The sequence below is a fragment of the Oryctolagus cuniculus genome, chromosome 6, assembly GCF_964237555.1.
Source record: "Oryctolagus cuniculus chromosome 6, mOryCun1.1, whole genome shotgun sequence".
NCBI classification, from domain to species: Eukaryota; Metazoa; Chordata; class Mammalia; order Lagomorpha; family Leporidae; genus Oryctolagus; species Oryctolagus cuniculus.
The window spans coordinates 70,935,448-70,957,683 of NC_091437.1; the positions used below are offsets into that span (position 1 = coordinate 70,935,448).

Here is a 22,236-nt window from a genome sequence, read left to right on the forward strand (position 1 = left end):
CACCTAGAACCCCACAGATCCAAAACACTTGACAAACGCTAAGCAGAAAAACATACCAAAGCACGTCCCAATTAACTGCTGAAAACCACTAGCAACACCAAAACCTTCAAAGATCAAAAATGAGAAGCTTCAGCCTGACTCACAAAATCCTTGAGCTGAAAGACAATGCATCAGTGCCTTCAGAACTTGGGAAAAACCATTTCCAACCTAAAAGTACATACATGTTTTCAATCCTACATTACAGAACAGTAAGATCAAAGCATAGTTAGAGATGCCAAGCATCAAAACCGCTTCTGTATGCCATTGCTCAGAACCTGCCAGAAGATGTGCTCCAGAAAATCAAGGGTGGAGGGGCCTGCACCCTAGCTCACTTGGTTATTCCTCTGCCTGCGGTGCCGGCTTCCCATATGTATGCTGGGTTCTAGTCCCGGTTGCCCTCTTCCAGTCCAGCTCTCTGCTGTGGCCCGGGAGGGCAGTGAAGAATGGCCCAAGTGCTTGGGCCCTGCACCCGCATGGGAGACCTGGAAGAAGCACCTGGCTCCTGGCTTCAGATCAGCACAGCGCAGGCCATGGGGGCCATTTGGGGAGTGAACCAACAGAAGGAAGACCTTTCTCTCTGTCTCTGTCTCTCTCACTGTCGATAACTCTACCTGTCAACTAAATAAATATAAATAAATACATAAAATTTTTTACAAAATCAAGCATGGAAAAAAAAAACTCTGAGGAAAACATGAAATGCAAGATCAAGGAGCACCATCAGCAAAGAAGTGAACACATTCCTAGAATGATGGGGAACAGAAACCCCAGGGTGACAACATCCACAAAGAGAAAAGCATCTTGAATCCACATTGGAGCAACTAGGAGGTGGTAGGGAAACATTCACCAAGAAAATGAAACTGAGAGAAAGTCTGTTAAGTATAGAAATGTTTATGAGACTGTAAGACAATGAAGAAATATGAGGATTCTATGAATGTTCAGCAAAATGACCTAAGAAAGGGTCAATATGGGGAGCAGGTGTTTCACGCATTGGTCAAGATGCCACTTGGGGATGCATACACCCCAGGGCAGAGGGCATGGGTTTGAGTCCTGGCTCCAATTCAGATTCCACCTTCTTGCTCATGTGCACCCAGAGAGGTGGTCAGAGAAGCCTCAAGTACCTGGAGCCCTGGCACACGAGTGCTAGACCCAAATGCAGTTTCAGGCTCCTGGATTCAGCCTGACCCAGCCCTTGGCTGCTGCGAGCATTCAGGGAATGAACCCAGCAGATGGACAATCTCTGGGCCCCACTGCCTTTCACACCAATACGTTTTTTTAAAACAATCCAAGTAACACAACTCATTGTTCAAGAGCATCATGATAATTAGCACTGGTCTTGATGATCAAGAGTCCTTATGGAATTACAATGATGTAAATGCTGCATACTCAACTAAGCAAACCCTGACATATCTGTGCTAGGGCCCTGGAGGGACAACCAAAGTTCATTGCCTAGTTGGCAGTGGAGAGTCAGGGGGGAGAGAGCTCCATATTTCCCCATGTTGAGAAGCACAGCACCAGCATGTGAGTTAAGGACCAAGGTGTGGAGCTCAAAAGAAAGCTCTGAGAGTGAAAAGGATGATCCCTGAGAAGGAACGGTGGGAGAAACACCAAAAGGCCTTGATGAACATATGTTATAAAAGAATAGGAGTTTCTGAAACGATCCATTCTTACCTTAGCAAACTCAGAGAGCCTGTCATCACTCGTCAAAGACTGCCGACTTGCACAAGAAGCACAGTCTGAGGGACCCACAGCACCCTTGCCATCTTCAAGCTCGTTACATTCACCAGCACCTTCCCTGTCCCTGTCGAGCTCCCAGTCAGGGAAATGCAATTCACCTAAAAAGGCACAAGTTGCAACTTACTTCATTTCAAATCATTAAATGGTTTACAACTATTTGTATTCTCAGTAGTTAGTATAGCCCTGTTCCTGAATAAAGGTTAAAACTACATTCAGACAGTGAAAAAGTTATCCCTGGCCTCTTTTCTAGTCACTTGGTTTCTCGCATCTCTTAACCCCACCCAATCAAAGTTAACCACATTTGTTAGCTCTTGGATACCCTTGCCGAGTCTCCATTGCCTGTGCAAGTAACTAGCTAACTGTGCATGTTGTATTTACCTCCTTTCGTACAAACCATGATCTTTTTCACTTCACATCATTAAGGTGATTGTCCTTACCACTAAACAGGGAATGCCCTCAGTCCCAAATGTCCTTGTAAAAGGAGGATATTTTCAGCTCAGAAGACCCAGCAGATATCAAAGGAAATAACTCAGCCAAGTGCAAAAGAAAAAAGAATATTGGCCATCTTCTAGAGAGGCTGTCTGTACAAACCTAACTTGTTCATATTAAGCGTAAGTCGCTAATAGGAACGGTGAGGATGAAAAGTTACCAGCTTACTTTGAGTGCATTAAGATGTCTAAATAGTCTAGTTAAGCTATCTCTTTTAAGATTTGGAAAAGTACATGATTTCTACAATTCTTGTCTGTGTCTATCAACTGGGGTGTGTCCTTCAGGGGATGCCTCACCTCAGAAGACCTCTTTGGGAGTGTCCACGGGGACTGATGCTGTCACTGTAATGTACTGGGGAGACGTTGGAGAAACTCTAAAACTTTCTGCAACACACAGGAACGTCCACCTCCTCACGACAGAGGTATCTGGACCCAAGCGATAACAGTGCCAAGACTGAGAAACCCTATTTTCAACTGTCTAAACCATGAGGCAACACAAACTACTCACAGCAAACAAAACTGGTGAAAGTTACACTCCCATCACACATGCACTGTTCTAGTCTTGTCCCAATAACCACAAGTTAGCCAGGCAGTAGTGTGGGTGTAGCATTCGGTAGGAGTTCAGAGAACTGGCTTTGAACTCAAGGGGATCTAACAATGAACCCCAACAGAGTTTACACATCCAAACTCAAGTTGTTACCAATAATACCAGTCCTAGCTCTTAGTCGTTACTGTAAGAAACATTACATCAGAAAGCATTTCGAAAGGCTTGGCACACAGGCTAAGCCTCACAAAAACATCAAAACCTATAATAACTTTGAGAATGAATTCTTCACCCAATAATGAATCCAATATGGAACAAAACCTGACTTTCTGACAACATTAGAAACTTACCATCACTGGCCCCATCTTCTAGACCCAAAATATCCCCGTTCCAAAGCCTCTACATTCTAGAACCGTGTCCATTATCCCTATGTGATTCAGAGTGTGTCTTCACTTCATTTGACACATCGCTTCCATTGGAACTCCAAGTTATGTCAGTCAACACACTGTTACTCTTCGATGTGAGAGTTTCTGACAATGAAAAAAGAAAACACATCAGTATGTCAGCCACTGTGGTCATTTATCTAAAGGAAATTGTAAGCATGCTACTTGCCACAATCACAAAGATACAAAACTCTGACAATACTGAAAGCAATGTCTTATGTCCAATCCTCTTGCCTCAAGTTTGAAGAACAACCTAAGATTCTTTGAGTTAAGGCCAAGCTACAACAAGAAAAAAAAGGAGAACTGGCTGAGATAGATTATCAATTGATAGTAGAAATGAAAGATCTCCGTGAGTGAGATCCCAGGGGAAAGAAGGAGCCATCCAAGAAGGAGGTACCTTCTTTCTCTGAATGCTGGAGAGAAATTCCACTTGAAGGATGGCCTTATCTAAACAAGGGCAGAGTTTGTGAACACAAGAGGCATCCATACCCTTAGCAACTCGTCACAAGAGCCTCGGCTGATCACTGACATCATAAATAAGAGTGTCAATTGTTAAATCAACAACAGAAGTCACTGTGCACTTGCTCCTCCTGTAGGACCTCTGTCCTTAACGTGGTGTACTATGAGAATTCACGGTAACACTAGCCTTCAAACATTACTTTCCACTTTGCATGTCAGTGTGGGTGCAAGCTGTGAAAATCTTTACTGAGTATAGAGTTGGTCTCTATATAAAGATAATAAAAAATGAATCTTCATGAAGAATGGGATGCGAGAGGGAGTAGGGGGTGGGGTGGTTTGGGGTTGGGAGGGCAGGTAGGTGGGAAGAACAGCTACAATCTGAAAGCTGTACTTATGTAATTTATCTAGTAAATAAAAGCTTTCTATAAAAATAGATACTAGATATTAATAAATAGAGCACAGATATAATAACAATAATAATAACAATAATAATAATAGAAAGAATCAAAACAGACTGAATGCTCCAACATGGGAAGTATTGCATATAGCAGCCTCCCAGAATGACAATGACCTCAAATAACACCCTGGCTCAGAATCCCCTGAAGACATTCTGATGTGGCTAAAACACCTATGAGAGCATGTCAGGCATGGGAAGACAAAACACTGTGGCAAACAGGGTTCCCCATGAAGCACTTCTGTGGGTAGACCCCAAGAGAAAGAAGTGGTCATCCACAAAGGATACACTTTATTCAGAAGGCACAAAAGAACTTCCTCTTCCCCGTGGCCCTGTCTAAATATGGAAGGAGTCAGTGGATTCCACAGGCTTCCACAGCTGAGGCAGCTCAGGTCAAGATCCTCATGTGTTCGCTGATGTGCTAATTCTGAAATTCTCAACAGGGTCACTGTGCACTGACTTCCCATGCAGGACCTCTCTGCTCAAAGAGTTGAGGTATGTGAGTTAACAGTACCACTTGGTCACAAAGATCTACCACACTTTCACGTGAATGACACCATCTATGGATTATAAGCTAGAAGAATGTCTCATGCTCGCAAAAGTCACACCGCCCTTGGATTCTTCTCCAAAGTTAACTCACTCCACCGCAACAGATACTATAGACATACGTAAGTCAAATCTCAGAAAGCCTTACTTTCATTGAATTCAAAAGCACTTTCATCTCTTGTTTGTTGTAAAAACAAGCCTGCCGGTGTTCTAGTGCATAGTAGGGTAATAATACTTCACCAAACATACAGTCTTTTCTCAAAAGCTAGAAGAAAGACTTCTGAATGTACATACTACAAAGAAACCTTGAATAGGGAAGCGGTGGATGCGGATGACCTAATATGATCATTTAAATGTATGCATGTAGGGCAATATTACATTATACCACATCAATATGTACAGCTACTCTTTGTCAACAAATAGAGAAACACATCAAAAAGGAAATACATCATTGTTCAGTGAAATGCATCTCCAAATGCTCACTCTTTTTCATAGAAGTATATGCCATTCCAAAGTTTCCAAATACGTATAGTATTCAGCCCGTCATGTTTTGTTAATAAGTTCTAGGTAAATTCTACTCCTGTCAGAGAAGATGCCCCTAAAGGAGACAGAGGAGGAAGAGAGGTGGGAGGGCTGCTGTGAAGTTAGGTATGGTGGGAGAATCACTATGTTCCGAAAGCCGTGTTTAGGAAATGCATCAAGTTGGTATAGCTTCCATAAAAGGTGTCTGGGAAAAACTGGAAATAAAATAATCCAGGATTCCATGGCTGGCTGTGCACTGTGTAGAGAAAATCAGTGTCTACAGGGGCTCTTTGCTGTACACCCAGGGCAACGCTCTTTCCGTCTTTTCTCTAGAAGATCCCACTTGGGAAGAAATTATGGACATCTAGTAGTCTATTTTCCTGTCTCGTCTAGTAGTAGAGGGTGCACTGCGCTTCCAACAAATCCAAGGCTGATGCTTGCTTTTGTGGAGTGGGAAGTAAGGGTGTGACAGTCAAGGGATACTCTTAACAAAAGAAACATGGGTTGAGAAGGAATTTAGCCTAATGGCTTAGATGCTTTGATGGTGAGTTCCGATGCCCATTTCTCATATCAGAGTACCTGGTTTTGATACTCATCTCTGGAGCCTAACTCCAGTTTCTTACTAAAATACCTCTGGGGAAACAATGGTTCCTATAACAAGTTCCACGCTATGCACATGGGCGACCTGGGTGGAATTGCCAGTTCCCAGTTGCAGTCTGGCACATCTCAAGGCACTTGCAGGACTGGGAAGTGAATTAGCAGTTGGGAGCTCCTCTCCTCTCTCTCTGTCTCTGTTCCTTTATAATGTTAAGATGGGAAGAGTGGCAAAGGCCCTGCCAACTCGGAAACAAAATGCGTTAGTTATAAATGAAAAGGCTGTTATATTCAGCCACACACAAACCTTAATTCATGCATGGCAAACCAAGATAAAGGAAAAACAAATACCAACTAGGAAAGTGTAGGTGGTCTGCCTAGTATATCAAAACGAAAGAAACCTAACGTACACATTGTTCTTGGAAACGAGGGAGAAATGGCCAACATTCCAACAGAAAGATGGGCAAAGGACAAGGACAGTTGACAGGAAAAGGGACACAAGTGGCTTTTCTTCCAATGGAAAGAGCGCCACCTTTCTCCTGTGCAGGGCAATGCAAATAGAAACTGCACATCTCTCATTTGGCTACAATTCAAGTACTTGGCAGCATATATTGGAATAAGAAGACACTCCTCGAGGAGTGGTAATGAACATGCGAAACCATGCAACCTCTATCAAAGGGGAATCTAGCAATAGAGTTCTACAGTAGATCTGCCATTTGCACTGGCACTGGCACTTCTGGGAGTTAACTCCACAAGTATAGGGGCATATGTGGTTTCTGTGTTTGTGTTGCTAACACTCAATGCCTGAGACTGGATAATCTGTGAAGACCAGAAATTTATAGTTCTCACACCTAGAGCGCCTGGGAAGTCCAACATCAGGGCATCAGCATGCTTTGTCTGATGAAGGTCTTACTATTGCATTGTCACATGGTGCAAGGCTGAAGGCAGAAGGGCCAGAGAGCAAATCAGCTGAACACCACATGGAGCCTGTTTGACAGGGACCTCAATCCCCGGTTTCAGTAAGGCCCAGCCACGACTGTTGTGGGTATTTGGAGAGTGAATTAGTGGATAGAGATTCTCTCTCTCTCCGTTACTTTGCTTGTGTCTGTCAATGTGTGTGTGTGTGTGTGTGTGTGTGTGTTTCCACATCTCAAGAAAACTGAACGAAGAATCCATCAAAGCCAACCATTATTCTACAGTGAATACTCTAAAATAGACAAAATTCACAGTCTGCTCAGTTCTTTAGAGGTGGACTAAATGCTGATATCATTTAAAGATGATGGTCCTCTTTCTAGAACACAGAAGGAAACAAACTCACCCAAAGCCTAATGACCCTCATTGTATTTTTATTTTTTAATATCTTTCCTGATTTCCTTGGAAGATTTCTGGGTTCATATTTCATATTTCTTGATTTAGTATAGAAAGGTAGAGTGACAGCGAGGGAAAGACAGAGTAGTTTCCATTCCCTGGTTCACTTCCCAAATCCTGCAACAGCCAGGGCTGGCTGGACTAAGCCAAAGCCAGGAGCCAGCACTTCAATCTGGGTCTTGGAATTGTGTGGCATTTTGTCATCCGTTGGGGCATAGTCTGTTTCACAGGTGCATCTGCAGGCTCTTCTATCAGAAGCACAGAGGAACAAGGACTCCAAAAGGGGATATGAATGCCCCTTGTGGTACTTTAATCACTGGACCAGATGCCCACCACAAGAGTGATGATTTATTCCAGTCGATGTCTGCTAAGTCCTTTGTATGAGAGCAAATTAGGAAAAGCAAGCAAAAGGAGAGAAGTCACTTTCCCAAAACTGGCTTAACGCACAGCATCACAATGTTCACCCACAACTTCACTTCAACAATGGCCAAGGGCAAGGACAGACATTTCTCCAAAGACGAACAGCACAAGAGCTATATTGAAAGGACACACTATTATTGGTCATTGGCCATCACAAATCAAGTCTGCAATGAGATAGATACCCCTTCCAAACCACCTCGAGGCTATTCAAATAACCGTGAACCTGCAGTTGCATTCTCAACGAGCTATCTAAAAGAACCGGAAACAAGTTTGAAAAATATTTATCCAGAAGACTTCACAGGATTCACACTAGCCAAAACACAACCACAGCTCCAGTGTCCATCAGTAGATGAATGAATAAACACAATATGGTCTACTCGTATGATGGAATTCAGCATGAAGTAGAATACAAGTACTGATACGGGCTACCGCATAGGCAAAACTTGAAACCATGGTGCAAGTTGAGGGAATCCAGACACAGCAGAGAATAGTTTATAATGCTAGCTCTATGAAACATCTAGAGCATACTCACAGACCGAGAACTAATTGGCAGTTGCAATTGCTGGGGGAAGGGAGACTGGAAACTGGCTACTACTGGGTTTCGAGCTTGCTTTGCAGGTGATGTGATTCACTATTAGATGGTGGCCGAGGCGGTGGTGGGCAGGACTAAAGCTCTCAATAAACTTGCATACAGCCTTTTGGGAAAATTTTTCTGACTGCACCCACCAGTGAACTAGGGCCTCTCTGCTGCTATAGATTGGCTGGTCAAATTATTTTACTGTTTGAAAGGCAGAGTGCCAGAGAGACAGGCAGGGAGGAGGGAGACAGGGAGGTTGATCCAGTGAAACACACGAAAACCCCTTCAGCTGAAACCCCACAGTATCCACTGTGAACCAGACATGTCCTGTCCCCACAGCAAGTAGGAACAAAGTACAGCAGGTGGTATTGAACACACAGCAGGCCATCAGTACCTTTAGAGCACACCGCAAGGTGGGGGTGCACAGGATGTGTAGAAAATCACTCTCTAGGCATGACTGGTAGAAAGGGATACTTTGGTGACTTCAGTGGAAGAACATCTACCAGAGTTGACCAGGATTTCCTTCTCAAGAATTCTAGGTCTTGAATCCTCCCCCAGAGAATTATCAAAAGCGATGCATGAGAATCTACAAATTCGGTAAGACGATCAGGTTTCTCACAAGAAACTTTACAGGCCTGAAGCGTGTGAAAGCTTATCTTCACATAACTGAAGGAATAAACTTCCAACCAAAATGACATCTTCTTATGGACAAGTTAAGGGACAGCATCAGCATTAGACCTGCCTGACAGGGAAGCTCTATTGCCCTCTCCTGGAAGCAAATCGACACTACATGGCAGCAACACAGAACAACCAAAAAGTGGCAAAGCGCCCCAGGGTAAGAGAAAAGGAAAAGACACATACAGGATCTTCACTACCGCCATGGAATAGAAATCACTTTTACAACTTGGAATGCAATTTAAAGTAAAATCACAGAACTTGCAATGACTATACGGATCTCATGTGTATTTTGTAGCAAGTCATTTGGAACTACATTGCTTCTATGTGGATGAAGTGGAAGTCTAAACTAAATGTTTATAGGTGTGAATAGTTTATAGATTCCCATTGCAATGTGTCAGTAGATACCTATAGATGATGCACAAAAGAAAATGAGAGATAAGAAGTCATTAGGAGGGGCTGGCACTGTAGTGTAGTAGGTTAAGCGCCCGCCTGCATCAATGGCATCGCATATGGGCACCAGTTTGAGGCCCGGCTGCTCCACTGCCTATCCAGCTCCCTGCTAATGGCCTGGGAAAGACGTACAGCCTGGAAAGACAGTCAGTGATGATTCAAATCCTTGGGTCCCTGCCACACAGGTTGTTGACCCAAATGGAGTCTGAGGCACTTTATTTGACTTAAGTTTTGGGGGACTGAACCAGCAGATGGAAAATCTCTGTGTCCCTGCCTTTCAAACAAATACATAGGAATTCTTTGAAAACAGAAAGCGCAATGGATGGCATGGTGACATCATAGGTAAAGGCACCTCCTGCAGTGCTGGCATCCCGTATGGGTGCAGGTCTGAGTCCCGGCTGCTCCTCTCCTGATCCAGCTCTCTACTGGGCCCAGGGAAAGCAGTGGATGATGGCCCAAATGCTTGGGCTCTGGCACCCGGTTGGGAGACCCAGAGCAGGCTCCTGGCTGCTGGAATTGCATCGGCACAGCTCCAATCATTGCGGCCATCTAGGGACTGAATCAAGGGATGGAAGAACTCTATTATCTATCTATCTACCTATCTATCTATCTACCTACCTACCTACGTACCTACCTACCTATCTATCTCTGTCTGTCTTCTTCTGCCTCCCTGTAACACTGACTTGAAATTAAATAAATAAATCTTACAAATGTACCCAAATGACTCCTGGCCTCGTTCATGACTTTCTTAATTCCCCAGTCTTATCGGTTGAAGCAGGGAGGACTAGGGCTCTTCCTATTGCTTGGAGGACATGGAAAAGAAAGCAGCTCACCCAAAACTCTAGGGATTACAAGCTAAGTCTAATGCCAAGTCCCTCACTTGACTCCCTAGCGAGGAAAATGATTTCACCCATGTCCTCTGAGATTCTTTCATAAAACACCAAGCAAACCAGACCTGGAAGGAGTCTATTTCCTCAGGCATCCTTAGTATTGCACTCTTCTAAAGAGGCTGGACAATTTGAATGAGCTCAGACCTATTTTCAAATGGATGCCACTCTCTGTGGTCAGAATGAAGCTTCCTAGCCAGTATTTGATCCCCCAGCCCTAGTGATTTTCTGTGAGGTCTTTTGCTCTATCGATAAGGTGGCCTGTTTCTGGGGCCCTGCATGCTGCAGATGGGAGATCTGATGCCAATTTGGGGGCATGGCTTTCAGGTGAGCTCTCTCACCTTCTCCTGGAGTTCTTGGACATGGCTGCTATCATAGCCAGAGACACTGAACCCGTATTCGGGGAAGATGCGCTTTAAGCTGTGACCTCAACATCTCCCGAAGGGGCAGAATCCACGACTCAAGATGCAGTTTAGAGTCTGTTGGGTCCCTAACCTTGGCTTTTCATGGGTCTCCATACCTTGCTTGTTTCTTAGGGGTTTTCCCGAAGGAACATGCTAGAGTGTTTGGAAATGATACGAAAAGGAGGTTTGGGACCCAGCTGTCTGTCTGTCCGCAGGCTTAGGGCCCTGTCTACATTCAAGTCTCTTGAGGGAGCTGAGGAATGGCACTGTGTTTGTCTCCTTGTGTACAGTTAAGGGGATGATATTGTGGCAGCAGCCCAGAGGGGCCTTGGCATATCTTCTTAAGGGAAAGGCTCCACAGAATGGAACTTTGAAGATGTGACCTCACTTCCTTGGTGATAGAACTTACACTCTGATAGCAACAGTCCTTAGCGGCTCACTTGATGGGAGACGTTCAGGAGAAGACCATGTTCTCTCGTTGCTGCCAATCGTTGCCAGGCTCTGGCCTTTTCCGGCGCTTGAGACATTGGCTCCGCTCTCACACTGGGTGTCTGTGGCCTCTTACTGCAAGGCCACCCCAGGGAACAGAACAGCCCAGGAGGCAGCCCCAGGTAGCGGAACAGGCCCGTCCTGGCAGGGGATCACCTGTGACCCCATCTGGGTCTTCTTTGCCCCTCCCTTCACCATGACAGTGGCAGAAGAAGAGGGGCTCTTGCTGCCCAGCAACACGATTCACGTGTTGGAGCCTCCTGTGTCTTGCGTGTTCATACCCTATTTTGTGGACAGCTGGTTGGGCAAGTGGGTGTTGGGGGACCTCCTCTTGTCTTCTGGAGACCTCTCTGGCTGCACAAGGGTACAGAGGCCCTTACTTTCCCGACCTGGGTAACAGAATGCCTCATGGGGGGAATTATTCTCTGTGGGGACAGCCAAGCACGACACTGATGCCTCTGGTCTGGGCTGCCACACACTCTCTTTGCAGAGCTCCACACTCGAGTCCACAGACAGAACACATGAGGAAGCCACAGGCATCGTCAATGGACACGTGAGTCAGGCCAACAACGTGGCTAATGCTGGTGTGGAGGGAGCGAGGGGCCCAGGAGTACCCACATGTTGGGGCACGAGATGACCACGGTGTGCCTAGAACCACATCCTGAAGGGAGGAACGCCCCTGGCTTTTGGCCTCGTGATCTCCCACTCAGTGACTGACCCCCATCCCACTCTCAAAGAAATCTCAGCCCCTTGGCAACTGGGTGTTGGGAAACTCCCTGTTCACACAAGCATCGTGTGTGGCCATGGTGCTGAATGTTTGCCCATCTAGTCCAAGAATCCTGTGCAGTCCTTAGTCAGCTCCACTGCCTTCCAGGTCTTCTCCAAGCTTTAGGACTCAGTGATCCTACCAGGAAGGTTTTCCCACACAAAAGGGCAGAGGGTTCAACCAAAAGGGTGAAGATACCACACAGGACTGGAGCCTGGCCCCCACCTGTTCTATTCCATGGGACGACATTGCCCCTGTGGCCACACTTGCATGGCTGCTGGGAAGCACTGGGATTCAGCTGCATTGCCACGGCAGCGGTGCTGTAGGACACAGACTCACTGTCTCTCACGGAGCACAGTCAGCTCGGCTGCTCAAAGCACAGGAGCCCAGGTTGGGCAGCTCTCCCAACAGGAGTCGCTTGTTCCCATTTCTGGTGGCTGCATGTCAGGGCATGGCCAAGGTGATTTCTCAGGAGGGCTCATTGCCATCTCCATCCACAGTTTCATTTCCTATGCTCCCCTGGGCTTCTCTGTGCTGCTGTCGCATCTGCCAATGAGCACAGCAAGGTAATGGGATGGGGCCCACGCCATTTCTGGGGGTAAGGTCAATCACCTCCTTGCGGACTACTGGCCCAACTGCAGCAGTCACACTCAAGTGCTCTGGTGTCAGAACAACCCCACGTGTGTGTTGGGGATGGGGGCCACAATTCGGCTCTTAAAAGGCAGTGATGCCCTGCTGAGGACAAACTCCAAGGACCAGGCTGGCTGGGGACTGGCTCTACACATGTGTCGTTGTAATGCCTCAAGTCAGGTCACTTGGCAGAACGCCTGTGGTCATTACGCCACAGGCAGACACCTCTGACTATGGCTCTTTTCAGGATCTAGCCTCCCCTGGGGCTTCATATCCTACTCCGCCCACTTGTTTCCATTCTGCAGTCTGGTGGCAAAGCAAATCACACAGTTGCCCTCATTTCTAGCTCCCCCAAGGGGCACGGAATCATCTTTCACTGCTGGCCCCCTCGCAGGACTTTCTCATCCCTCAGTCCCTGTTCAGCCTCTTGGCCCCAACTGGGGTTTTCTCCCAACCCGGGTGTCTGCTCCCCTGTGCTCCCTGGAACTGCCACTGACTCACGTCCTTTCTGGTCCTCCCTAGTATGGAAATGGGTCCATGCTCTACTTGGCAGAGGTCTGTGCCATGCGGACCCTACAGCCAGACACTAAAGAGATGCTGCTGGATGCCCTGGTCCCGGGCCCCCTGGGAAAAAGGATCTGCTACTTCAACACCTTCCTGTGTACATACAGCGACTTCTCCACCATTCCGTATTACTTAGACCAGATATTCGACAGGTGGGTAGCTGCCTTTCAGCACTGCGGTGATGCAGAGATGAATCTTACATGTTTTAGATGACCGAAGCGACTTAAGACATGGCGGGCATGGAACGGGTGCCTTTCTCTGTGGACAGGGCTACTGGCACACTGCGTCGCACCTCTTGATTTCCTTTCTCTGCACCCTCACGAACCAATGTTTCTACTCAGGTGGGAACCGGCCATGTGCCTCTATGGTTGGAAAACCTCCCAGATGGCAATCCTGCTTTCCCCTTTTTCAAGAATCAGAAATGTTTTCTTTCACAGGCAGAGTTAGACTGAGAGAAAGAGAGAATGTGTCCTTCTATCTGCTGGGTCACTCCCCAAATGGCTGCAAAAAGCAGGGCTCTGGGAAGCCGGGCTGAGGAGCCTGAAGCTCTATCTGGCCCCCTCAGGGGTGCCAGGGGTCCAACTACTTAGGCCATCATCCGGCACTTCCCCAGGCTCATTAGCAGGGAGCTGGACACCAAGGACAACAGCCAAGACTTGAACTGGCCAACCCTGATATGGCTTGCCAGCATCACATGTGGGCAGGGGCATTGGAAGCTGCTATGCCTTCGTACCGGCCACATTTCCTACTTGTTCCAGCTGCTCCTGTCCTCGATATATGCACAGAACAGCTGCCCTCAGGGTTGGTAGCAGTTGCCCAGACCCCTCATCGACCTGGCAGGTCTGCAAGGAATCATTCACTCTACACATATATGGGAAGCCCTTCCCTTGTGCACTTTTCCAGACACTTGCCACAAATCCAGTGAACAAAGCATTCAAGGGCCTCACAGTTGTGGGGAATCCGACCCTCACAGCCGAGACCCTATACAAGTCCTGTCCTGCAGCGGCAGAGCTGAGGCTTGCTGACCTCCTCTGGGAGTAGCTGCAACGTCCCCTACTCTGATCACAAGGAGAACCCCATGTCCCACTAAGATGCGGGGAGATTGGGGTGCAGATGCGGCCTTCTGTCACTCGAAAGAATGGCAGGAAAATGAGGGCTGAGGCAAGGCAGAGGCAGACAGTAGGTGCAACTCCAACTTCTGGCCCCACCACATGCAAAGGAAGTGCTGAAGAGCAGTGCTATGGATAGGAGCAGACACGTTCTGCAGAGGAGCGGGCATGTTGGGGCTCACAGACAACACCCACATAGCCATGCCCAGGGCAGTTGCTTCCAGCTTTGCCTACCCTCCCTGACCACCCAACCCAACCCACCATCCCAGGAGCAACCTACTCCCAAGTCTGCTCAGAGCCGGAGCCTAGGGGCCTCCAGCTGAGAAAACCATGGGAATGAATGGGAAGGCACTGAAAGGAACATGAGAAGGAAGCCATCCAAAGGAAAGCTACTGCCGGCAATGCCAGAATCCCTTGTGGGTGTTGGTTGGTGTCCCTGTTGTTGCAGTCCAGATTCAGGACCCTGCTCGGGGGTCTGGGAAAACCAGGGGAACATGGTCCAAGCATTTGGACCTCTGCCACCCATGTGGGAGACCTGGATGGAGCTCCTCACTCCCCGCATGAGCCTGGCCCAGTGCTGTCCACTGCCCATCCGGGGAGTCAAGCAGTGGATGCAAGACCTCTGCCCCGGTGTGTGTCTTTCCCTCTCTCTCTGTAACTCTTGGGATTCACAGTCAAGAAATCGCCTTGGAAAACAGCAAAGCATGGCATTGTCTTTCAGAAGCTAGAGTTCACCGGCAGGCTCCGTGCCCCACCCCACACAGGGAGTCCTGGAAGGGCAGCAAGCAGGGTAAGGTCAAGTCTGACTCTGCTGCCCACTCTCCTTCCCCAGGAACATGGCTTCCTGTTTGCAAAGGTGCAAAGCCAAGTACAAGGCCGAATTCTGCGATCGCGCGGATCTCCCGCTTCTAAAGATGAAGGTCGGATCCAAGCAGGTCCGCTTGCCCAGAGGAGACCTGCAGACCCATGTGTGCTTTCTGCGTGTCAGGATGGCCTACCCAAATCCCACACAGGCAGAAGCAGTCGGTAAGATGCACTGCACTCCGCGAGATTCTCTCGGTGGGCTTTGGGGCTGGAGCCCCTTTAGAGGCAATGGGATCGCGCCTGGCTTTGGAGAGGCCATTGGAAAGTGCTTGATGTTGCTGACCCTTTCTCTTCTCCCAGCTCCTGCTCTATTTGCCAGGCTGCAGTCATGCCAAACACTGGCTTTAGAGCCAGATTCCCCACTGCTCACAGAGCTAGAACCTCTTCTGGAGACAGGATCCATTTCAAAACTGAGGCTGCCACCATGCGCAGAATCAGCACCAAAGACAACTACCAAAGTCTCCTGCGCATGTCCGGGACCTGCAAACAACCAGCCTCGCAAGATGGCTAGCATCACCACATTCCCCGCCAAGCTGCTGGCGGAACAGTTCACACTGATGGACGCGGTGAGCAGCGGGCTTGTCTCGGCAGGGCCAGGCCCGAACACCCCTTTGGCACCAGCCTCCCCACAGCTGCCCCGACCAGAATCCAGTGGCCTGGCTGCAGTTCAGGCTTCAGGTCCCACCACCTATGTGACTGGACCAATGTCTTCACTCCCAAGGCTGCCTTTCTCCCATGGCTGGCAGAGAGGGCACCCAAACCACACCAGCTGCACAGTGACTCTCCAGATCAACTGACATGGGCCTGGCAGAAAGTAGGGCTGGATCTGACCCACAGGGTACTGGACGGGCCTAGGTGGAGGGCATCCAGGTCCACCCACTGCCTTCCCATCTGCCTGCGATGCCACAACTGTCCTGGGTCCTAGCACACATATCCATATCAAACAGCAAGCACCTTGTTGGAGTTGCCACAGGGAGCAGCACTGGCACAGGGACAAGGACTCCAGGGCAGATGCTGTGAGAGCAGAAGGATGAGATACTGGGCGGGATGCCTGGGAGCACACACCTCTGTCTCTTTCCTCAAGGCTTGGGAGGGTTGGGATCTGGGCTGGCAGGAGCGAGGAGACCTCAGTGGCAGAACACATAGCCCAGCTGCTCCCATGTTGGGGAGCTGCATGCCAAACTACCTGAGCTGCAGCTTCGAGCACTGTCACTTGCCGGGGTGGCTGGGCTTCACTGCATTCGAGCTAGGCTGGCTGTGCCCATGGGATACCCTCTTGCCCCCAGGAGCTCTTCCAGAATGTGGTCCCCTATCAGTGCCACAGCTCCATCCGGATCCAGCAGAACAAGGAGGTCAATGCGCAGCTGCCCCCTACTGTTCTCGCTGTCATCATCCACTACCACCACGTGGCCCATTGTGTTACTACCACGTGCTTGGGGGACCCCAGCATGAAGGCAGAGGACAGGGCCCGCGTGGTGGAACACTGGATCAAGGTGGCCAAGGTAAGCTGAGGCTGTCCCAGGGGCTCCCTCTCTGCACGGCAGGGACGTGCCACTTTGCTTCCTCAGCTCTCAGGTGTACAGTCTGTGGTCACAGATCCTGCCCAATCCCTGGGCTCTTGGGATCCACGAAGTGGCCTGATCTCACTCATTTGTCCCAGAACTACATGCTCACTTCCCGCCTAGGCCCCTGACATGGGTTGAAACCAATCTAGCCCATGTGAGCGTGGCTCAAGGGGGTCCCATCACTGACCTGCTCTGGCTCCCTGGCCAACTCTCTGATGCATGAGGGGGATGTCAGCACAGCTGGCTGAGCCTGGCTCAGGTGGGGCTCCAAGCCACCTACCTGCCATTCATCCGCTCCCTGCCCTAGGAGTGCCTGGCTCTCCGGAACTACTGCTCGGTCCACACCATCCTCTGCGCTCTGCACAGCCACCCGGTACGCCAGCTGAAAACAACGTGGGGAGAAGTCTCCAGGTGGGTGTGCATCCCTCAAAGCACCTGGTGGACCCGGGACTACCCTCGGGCCTAAGCACTAATCCTCCAAGACTCACAGAGGCTGGTATCCTGGGACACAGGGAGAGGCGTGGACTGCCGGGGGCAGGGGTGGGGAGCACCATCTTTCAGCGGCCCTGGGACACGAGGACTGGGTTTCTGCCTCAGGATGACATTTCCATTAGTCAGGCACATGTGGCTTCCAAACTACATACTTGTGCCTGTGCACCACGCAGCACTGGACCTGCCTGGGCACTCCAACTCTGTAAACACTCACACACGCACACACACACACACACATACACACACACAATCGAAACAGAAGATACTACCAGGCAGGGTGGATCCTCTGATCTTTGTTCTTAAACCAAAGGGGTTTGATCCACCACCTCACCATTCCATCCAAATATCTCCTGGTTTTCCCCTCACAACAGAAAAAGTGCCAGGAAATTTCAGCGTCTTTGCACACAGGACAAAAAAGTCAACAGAGATGTGCCCATGAAGGTAAAGTGGGGGCTCAGGGACAGGGGTGAGGGCTTGGCAGGAGGGGAAGGGGTGTGGCTGTAAGGGCATCAGGGCAGAGGGGAGCTTTTGGTGTCACTGAAAGTGTGCTTGAAAAGAAAACCTGGGATGTGCCTGCTAGGACAACAGGCCAAGAGAGGGCTGTGTTCACAGGTCGTGGGATGCAGTCGGGCTCAGAGGGCAATGGGAATGGGCTGCAGCAAGAGCAGCTTGGCTCTCAGAGGGGGCTGTGAGCACCCACAGGTCTCTGGCTCCCATGCTGTTCCTGCTTCCCCCAGGCTGTGAGGTGGATGCGGCAGCAAGGGCTTCCTTCCATCTGTGCTGGGGCCCTAGAGGTCCTTGGGAAACCAGGCCTGCTACAGTGTTCTCTGTTGCAGCCTTCCATGGGGAGGGCTGCCAAGCCTGCCCCACACATTGCACAGCTTGGGAATGCCAGGGGCTGAGCAGTCGAGTGGGATGCCAAGCATTGGGTCTTACTGGCTGCCCTGGGAGCAGAACTTCTGTCTTCTCGAGGAGAGAAGCAAGCAGCATGAGCCTGTCTCTCAGTCTGCACAGGGAGCCTCATGTGCATCCAGGGAGGCAGGGTATGGGGTGCTGGGCCTGGCTTCCTCTCAGGGACACGCTGAGGCACAGGTCAGTCAAAGGATACTTAGGGCAAGGGGGACCTGAGGTGGGAGGGGAGGCCAGCACCCTCTCCAGCTGAGGAGCAGGCACAGGGAGGCGTGGTCAATCCCCCAAAGCCACCTTCCCAGTGGGAGCTGCATGAATCCATACAGAGCACCTTGTGGGAGGAGGGGAGTGCAGGGTGGGCATTATACCAATGGAAGTGAGCCAGACATGCAGGGCTCAAGGTGGTTTGCACAAATGTGGGCCGGTCAGGAAAGGACTATCTCCCTGAACGTGACCCTGACCCTGGCAGATGGCGATCTGCAGGTTGCCCGCCCGGGAGAAGAACCCCCAGAGAACACAGATGCGGCAGCGGCTGCAGAAGAAGGCAAGTGTGCCTGGGGAGGGGGGGGCAGGGGCTCCTGTCTCCCATTGGGGGCCCATGTCAAGGGAGCAGGGCCTTCTGCCTCCCTTGTTTGCCCGCGCCCATCACCACAGTAGCTGAGAGACCCCAGTTGAGAGACCAGAGCTGAGGGCCTGAGCTGAAGGGCTCCCAGCAGACTTGGGCCTGAGCTGGGGCTGGCACCCCACAAGCTGACTTGTTATCATGCCATCAGAGCTCCCAGGGTTGTCCGATTCTAGAGGCAGTTGGCTGGATGCAGGGAGAATTGGGAAAGGCACTTTAGGGGCGGGGAGCTTCCCAATGGGGAATGTGGCCAGGGCTCCAGCAGCTGGGGTGGAGTGCATCTCAGGGGCCGGGCCTTGGTGGCACCTGAGAACAGCTGCTCACCACCACCACCACCTCATGGCACAGGGAGCCGTCCCCTTCCTTGGCACTTTCATCATGTATCTGGATAGGCTGGACATCGCCATGAAGGACTTCGTAGATGTGAGTGAACTTGCCATGGGTGGGGCAGGCTCCAGGACCCTGAGGCTTGGGGGGAGGGTCCTGGGCTGAGCTCTCAGCCCCCAGCTCCTTGCTGCCCATGTCTCCGGAGGCCTCACAAGCTGTCCCAGGGAGGAGGGCTCACCTGCATATCCCCTCTGAGTGCGGGAGCCTGCAACCAGGTGCCCACCCCTGTCCCCCAACGGTTGAAGCTGGATAGCCAGAGTCCCTGACTGCAAAGCTGCACAAGGTCTTGGCTGAGCCTGCTCAGCCTCTGAGTTGGGTGGCACCCAAGGGAAGGAGAGAAATTGGGCCCCTGTGAGGTCAGGCAGCACCCACATGCCTCAGTGCACCCATCCATTCCCAGGCCTCACTTTCCCTGCCTGCCATCAGACATGGTGGGGACAGCAGTTCCCTGAGCCTCAGCCACCATGTCCCCTTCTGCAGAGCTAACAGCCTGTCCCAGGGACACCTTCTTTTCCTTCCTCCTACCCAGAGGGCAGGGCCAGGGGCTAGTCACAGGCCAGGGGCTGTTCTGATGGACTCTGCCTTCCAGGGAAAAAACAACATGCTGAAAATGACAAAGGTGAGTAGCTCTGCCCTATCTTCCAGGCACAGAGGGGATGGAGGGGTCAGAGATGCCCTGGGCAGAAAGCCCAGGCTCCAGCCCATGCGTGTCTGTCTGCTCTCTCCACTGGGATGGATACACACAGAAGGAGGAGAGCATCCCTAGGGAGGCTGTGGCTAAGGGACTGGAATCCAGGAGAACTTCCTTCCTGGGCGAGGGGCTGTGTGTATGCTACTCAGAAGACAGCTTGGAGCCTGGAAGGGATGGCCAGGGAAGGCTTCTCTAGCTAAAAGACCCAGAGGCCAGCCCCCTGCCCCTGCCACAGTGTGCCCCTCCACCAGTCCCAGTGCAGGCCTGTCAGCATCCTCTCTGCCCCTCTTGCCCCAGGAGATAAAAGTTCTCCAAGAAATGCAGCGGCTCCAGGTGGCAGCCAGTCAATATACTTTGCTGCGCGACGCAGAGTTTGCACTGTGGTTCCAATCCATGGAGAGGCTCAGTGACACTAAGAGGTGAGTGCTGGGCAGGGATTGCGGGATGTCCAGGGTGGCAGATGGGGAAGGTTCTCCTGTTGTGCACTGAGGAGAGGGCTACCCATGGCTCCTTGGTCAGCAGAGGGCCTTACCCATGGGCAGTGCGGGGCTCCAGGACTGCGGCTGCAGGGCGGGCCCTGGAGGGAGCCTGAGATGAGCAAGAGTGCACTCATGGCTGCTTCTGTGTCCTGCAGCTACAACCTGTCCTGCCTACTCCAGCCCCTCTGCTAGAATGTCCACCTCATCCTCAAGGCCAAGAACATCAGGCCTTGGAGAACATCAGCATGACTGAGTCCCCCATGCAGGCAGAGAGTGGGGGCTGCAGAGTTCATCTGTGGGCTCGGGGACTGCACCGTGACACTCGCTCCGTTCCCCGCCGACCAAGCAACAACCCAGTGCCTGGGAGACTGGCCTCCCTCTCTCAGATGGGTGGTCACATCATCACCAATTTCACGGATTCCTCCTAGATTTTCCTATGTATATAGTTCACCATGATTAGTACCAGTTGGTTAGGCCTTTCATTAAAGTAGTATACATGGTAGACCATGAGTGTCCTTCTTCCTCTTTATCCCTTCCCTGCCCTGCTAATTAGAGACCATTCTCTAGATCCACAGACAAAGACATTCATGCAGATTCGAGAGGGGTGTGTCTCCCCATGCAAGGATGCCACACCATGAGTGCTCTTTCAGTTCTGAGGCTTCTACATGGAGCCCCATGCTGTCTCGTGGAGAGAGTCCCTCAGGGTTATTTCTGAAGCGCAATTCATACATCCATCGGTATCTGGCGAGAACAACGCTCTCACTGCTTGTACACTTGCTCCCACGAGCTTTGGGAGTTTGCTGCTTAAAGCCCTTTAGGCTCAGATGGTGGTCCCCTCTATACAGTGTTTTCCAAATGATGTGTGTCACCAATGACCAGCAAAATGTCCCAAGAACACAACTCAGCCCTAGTCACTAGAGAGAATTCCCTGTGAGATTCAGTGGGAAATGCACATAATAAAAGTGCACAATCTTGGGAAGCCAACACTGATAAAAATTTCATGAATGTATACATATATATACACAGAGATTTGTATGTATTCAGGTGAAGTATCCACCTGCAGCAAAGGCATCCCACATGGGTGCCCGTTTGAGTCCCAGCTGCTCTGCTTCCTACCCAGCTCCCTGCTAATGGCCAGGGAGAGACATACAGCCTGGGAGACAGGAAGTGATATTTCAAACACCTGGGTCCCTGCCCCGCAGGTTGGAGACACATGCTGCGTTGGAGACACTGTACTTGACTCAAGTATTTGGGGACCGAACCAGCAGCTGGAACATCTCTGTGTCTCTGCCTTCCAACCAATGAGTCAGAATTCTTTCAAACATGAAAGCACAGGGGCTGCCACTGTGGCATAGCAGGGAAAGGTGATGCCTACAGTGCCGACATCCCATGGGGCCGCCTGTTCGAGGCCCGGCTGCTCCTCTTCTGATCCAGTACTCTGCTATGGCCTGGGAAAGCAGTAGGGTTTGGCACAAATGGTTTGGCCCCTGCACACTTGTAGGCTTTCGATCGGCTCACTCCCAGCCATTGCAGCCATTTGCAGAGGGAACCTGCAGATTGGAGGTCGCTCTCTCACTCTCCCAGCCTCCCTGTAACTCTGCCTTTAATAAATGTATCTTGAAAACAATTAAAATACAAATAATGTACTAAAGGAGTAACTTGAGCCAAGAAAACCAAAGATCGGTCTAGTGGTCATGGTAAAACACTACCACAGAAACCACAGGTGCTCTAAATATATGCCATGATCATGGGAAAGATATCTCATGTTCCTATTTAGACAAATGAACAGACATTGGACAATGTATGCCGAAACTGCGAAAATGTACAGTTTATACTGATATGGATTTGCCTTCTGGAAGCCTGGGATTCTAGGACAGGGTAGGAAGAGAGAACACCGAGTAGGAGCCCCAGTCAAAACGTGCCCATTGAATAGCTAGAGCTCTCCAAGAAGAGCACAACTTCCATAGCTTGTCCATGTTAGGTGAATCTACTGGGAGACGAGCATGGGGAATTGATGACACAGCTTCCTCTCCTTTCCCTATAGCCCTGAGATGCCTCTACA

At 50.2% G+C, this 22,236-nt stretch overlaps 1 protein-coding gene and 1 long non-coding RNA gene across 53 annotated transcripts in view; one reads left to right on the top strand and one right to left on the bottom strand.

Moving 5' to 3' along the window:
• Nucleotides 1-271: 271 nt before the first annotated feature.
• The window catches only part of LOC138850245 (uncharacterized), a 514,649-nt gene continuing 492,684 nt past the window's right edge, over nt 272-22,236 (bottom strand). For 17 of the 50 annotated variants that reach the window (XR_011389959.1, XR_011389958.1, XR_011389964.1 and 14 more), the window contains one exon: nt 1,913-3,335. This is a non-coding gene — a long non-coding RNA (uncharacterized lncRNA). The other 33 variants (XR_011389972.1, XR_011389979.1, XR_011389973.1 and 30 more) reach the window with 12 other exon arrangements.
• On the top strand, nt 10,727-17,005 carry LOC138850236 (ral guanine nucleotide dissociation stimulator-like). 3 transcript variants are annotated; one of them, XM_070076551.1, is made up of 4 exons: nt 10,727-13,208; nt 14,998-15,191; nt 15,330-16,531; nt 16,902-17,005. In XM_070076551.1, exons 1-3 carry the CDS (start codon nt 13,030-13,032, stop codon nt 15,824-15,826), a joined length of 870 nt encoding a protein of 289 aa, XP_069932652.1. In that variant the 5' UTR covers nt 10,727-13,029; the 3' UTR covers nt 15,827-16,531; nt 16,902-17,005. The 3 variants fall into 3 exon arrangements, with proteins under 3 accessions (XP_069932652.1, XP_069932651.1, XP_069932650.1); XM_070076550.1 differs by having other exon boundaries at nt 10,727-11,218; nt 11,587-13,208; nt 14,998-16,531; XM_070076549.1 differs by having other exon boundaries at nt 14,998-16,531.